The sequence below is a fragment of the Olea europaea genome, chromosome 1 (genome assembly GCF_002742605.1).
Source record: "Olea europaea var. sylvestris chromosome 1, O_europaea_v1, whole genome shotgun sequence".
NCBI classification, from domain to species: Eukaryota; Viridiplantae; Streptophyta; class Magnoliopsida; order Lamiales; family Oleaceae; genus Olea; species Olea europaea.
The window spans coordinates 30542571-30546896 of NC_036237.1; the positions used below are offsets into that span (position 1 = coordinate 30542571).

General features: G+C 31.7%; 1 protein-coding gene across 1 annotated transcript; it reads right to left on the reverse strand.

Annotated features, from left to right (window-relative positions):
• Positions 1 to 1147: 1147 nt before the first annotated feature.
• Positions 1148 to 2608, reverse strand: LOC111397565. The gene has a single exon (XM_023024590.1). The coding sequence runs from the start codon at positions 2587 to 2589 to the stop codon at positions 1630 to 1632; it is 960 nt and encodes a 319-aa protein (XP_022880358.1). The 5' UTR covers positions 2590 to 2608; the 3' UTR covers positions 1148 to 1629.
• Positions 2609 to 4326: the final 1718 nt, after the last annotated feature.

The window sequence follows — 4326 nt, forward strand, 5'->3', positions numbered from 1 at the left end:
CCAAAATTAAAAAAAAAAAAAAAAAAAAAAAATAGCTCTCCGCACATTTTTTACATTTTTGTTTAGTTTACAAATCATTTTGAAGTAAGAATTCAGTTTTTACAATTATCAACATCATAATACTTATCCCTTGTTTTGGTATAGCTTAAATTGCAGATTAAAATTTAAGCAATTAATTTTAACAACGTATTTCATAAGATTCACAACTTTTCAACCATACATTTCATTATTTTTATCCTTTTTTATCAAAATATACTAAAATATGATTTTTAGATACACCAAACAGTGGGTTATTCTTTAGAGACTCTAAAACAAAAGTCAACTCATGTTTCTATTCATTTGACACTTTGTCATTAGTATGATCGTACTTTTTCACTTCTCGCATGCTTTAGGATAGGGGCTTAACTTGATTCAGAGGAATGAAGCGGAACAATAATTGACACTCAACAAGTTTGTTGATTCTCAAGGAATACTGAAAATTTAGGCAAAATATGGAGAAAATCATTCTCACAATAATTTATTCTTTAATAAAACAACAAAATAATAATAAAATCTAATTCGAGAATTTAAAGGAAAACACAATGCTCTAACTTAATAGTCTAAACGAAGATAAATTTAGGAAAACTAATCTAAACAAATATCTTATTAAAAATAAACAAGGAATTAAGTTATATTGACAATAAACAAATAAAGATACATAATAGAAGTGCCAATATAACAGCTTAAACGACGGAATTTGGCAACAAAAATGGTTATATTGAAGATGGAATTCTATTATGCGTAACCATTTGATTGAAAATGATTCAGTATGCACATGGAGTAGTGTATTGAAGACTAAATTTTTCTAGAAAAAATAAATAAATTGTATTTATCTCTACCAGCTTTAGCTTATATGATGCGGTCGAATAGATGTTGTTGGTATCAAATGGTCCCAGAAATTTGAATCGAGTAAATCAAGCACAAAGAACACAAGTATTTTTCACTTGAAGACTCAAATGTTCACCAAAAATGGCTACGTCGCCCGTTGAGCTTCCACCTAAGTGGTTAACGCTTTAATCCCCTAGAATCGGAACAAAAATATCAAAGTACTAGGATAATCGACCCAAGAAACACTCGATTTTGAAGCCCTCGGACTCAACCTCACTTTTCTCTCATTTCAAGATTGCACCAAGTAATCGAGTTCACCAAAGAACAATAAGTGACTAACTATTTCAATAATCAGACTAGAAATCACCAAGAAAATCAGAAGACTCGAGATTACAGAATGAAAACCAAGGTTTTTCAGAGAGATCACAAAGAAGACGAAAAAGATTGAAAACCTAGAATAATCTCGAATCACAGAAGAAAATAGAGAGTCAAGAATATAAAAGGTCACCAATGCATCCAATGGACCAGCTAGCAATACTTGTCTTCATCTCAGCCTTCCATTTAAAACGTATCTTTAAGTAATGCAAGATGGAAAACAAACATGGGCCAAACCTAGTCACATTCCATCAATTGGGTCAAGAATTAATACTTCAGTTTCCATTTTGGACTGCATCATTGGACCCAGAAAAAATGTTAAGCACATTTTTAACAGATGTGCATATTAGAAGAATGGAAACAAAACAACCGTGGAATAATTTTCTTTTACACGTTCTTAGCGGCGTAGATCATTAATGAGAATTCATCTTTTTCTTCATCTTTCGGCACCAATTTCTCTTCTAACCACAATCTGCTACCCGTTCCACTTCTAGTTCTGAACATGAACACTGCATAGCCTGATGCTGCAGGATTGTAGAACCAATCATGAACATCCCACATGAGATCGACAAGCAAACCATCAAGAAAAATAATCTGATTTCCTCTAAAATTCCATTGTAGCCTCTTTACGCGAATCACCATCTTCTTATCAATACAAACTGATAGAACCGAATGCTTTAGGCCTTCGTTTTCTCCACTGCAATGTATCAAAATATCATGAGCAACACCTTTTTCGCAGAACTTAGCCTTGGTTGAATATAGGGAGCTGCCAGAAATATGTTCTTGCCGTGAAACTAATGAGAATTTAGCCATTCGAGTAGCAGATTTGAGCTTTTTTATTGATGTGTCTTCACCCATATCACCAAGAATTAAGCTGAGTTCTGAATCGACAATGAGAAAAACATAATATCCATCAAGAGGTTCAGGACCTGTGTGGTATCTGGCTGTTGAAAAATCCCAGAAAACTTCAATGTTTGAGTTGTCGAATTCAAGGGATTTACTGCCTTTAAGCTTTCTGAATAACCTCGAATTGAAGTTGAGTTTAATAGTAGTTGATGGATCACTACTAAAGGTAATATTTAGGCCTTGAGAAATATTATTCTTGTACCATGTGGCTGAGATCAAAAATTGCTTCTGAGTAGAGAGAATTGTTCTGTAGAGACATGTGACAGCATTTTGAATTGAAGGGATCAGGGCAGGAGTCATGCAAGAATTTTTTGAATAACTAGAACATGAAGTATCAGATACCTGAACTGTATATTCACTAAAACAAGAAGCAAAGTCTCTCATTGTGAACAAATTTGGAGAAGAAGGAGGGCGAAGTATCTGAAAGGATGCACTTTGCATTGACCCTTAAGAAGAAACAAAAGATTGATATGATGAGTGTTTGGACCATCTTACCATCTCATCTAATAGCTTAAGTTTTTAGAAACGAGATTAATGTATTTATTTGAATATTGTCTTTATCATGCGGCTTACGTGCTAGGATAATTTATTTGTTCAACTAAGATGCGTACACAATTTTCATAAAATGAGTGACAAAAAAATTTGTTTGTTCAAAGTTTTTATCAACCAGAGAAATTTATTTATCCAAATTTTATTTTCACCAAGCATCATATTTTCAAGAAATGTGTAACAGCTAACAAATGCTCAATTTTCATTAATGGGTGACAGTTAAACAAATAAATGCTCAATTTTTATAAACGGGTGACAATTAGATTAAAACTGATGATCTTTGCCTATAATGGTGCATCACATTACTTCATATAAAAGCTTAAGTTCTTGTCCACAAAATAAATTAACTTATTTAAACTTTATCTTTAACAAACACAAACGTCAAACGTGCAGGTAATATTCTAAAGTGGAATTTCAAAGAAAGCTAAATGAGAGGAAAAGCTATGGAAATTATCCAGTTTGCTGACAGGCCATTTGTGCATTAAATATGATTCTGTAACTGCTCTTCCGCCTTAAAATTTGCATCTTTTGACCAAGGAAATTAAGATTACAACTTTGAGATATAAACTTTTATGTCTTCTTTATTTATTTATTGCCAGTTCATCTCAAATTAATATTGAAGGTTTAGAAAAAGAAATTGAAGCATAAAAAAATTTAAGGACAGAATATAGTTGCACAGCTTTTTCAATCTTCTTGTTGGTTGTTTGTTAACCTTGTATATATGGTTGACTAGAATATGTAAACATTATGAAAATCCATGAAGATTCACATATGCTAACACAAGCACTTATGTACTCAAAATTGTGTGTGTAACATACCTTTCAATTACTTTTAGAGGAGGTGAGCTGTGTTAACCATCTCAAGGAGAATATATCGTTTAAGTCTTGTTTTCAATATTTTACATGAGACTAAATTTGTTTTTCGATCAAATATGTGACATTTGCACAAATATCAAATGAGTGACCGAGAGGCTTAAAAGTAATTCCAAGTGTTTTCTTTGACTATAATATCACGTGAACAATCATATTTAAAAGCTTCAAGTATTAGAGAACACTTGTATTTATTTAAATATTGTTTCCTATAAAGCTTGACTCTGACTTGATTATCATAATTTCACGGGCTTGACGTTCGATGTTAAAATTAAAATGGTTTGTACTTGTTGAAGATGTAAATATCTATTAAAAATATTGTCTTTTGACATCCGTTTAAATTTTATGATGAGATGATTCAATGACATCAATAAAATAAATTTTGTTAGGGTTGAATATATGTAGCAATCCATAGGTCAAAAGTGTTAGTATTATTCTCAAGTGTAAAGTGGATAATCAAACTGTTGGAAAACATGGGTTGAGTGGCTAATTTTGGCACAAAATTTGAGTGGGACCTGATTGGCTATTTTGGAAGTTCAAGATTGATTTATGTTTTCCTCCTTGAGAAAATAGAAATTATGTATTTACTTGCTAAAAATGATATTTAGGTGAATAAGAAATTGAAGCTCAAAGTATGCTAATTAAAAGGAGTTTATGTTATTGGAATGAAACCATTTAAGGTTGTTCCACATAGGAAAATTATGAAAATAAATACCACCTTAAATAGAATTGCACTTTGAAATGGTGTGATCATGTGTAG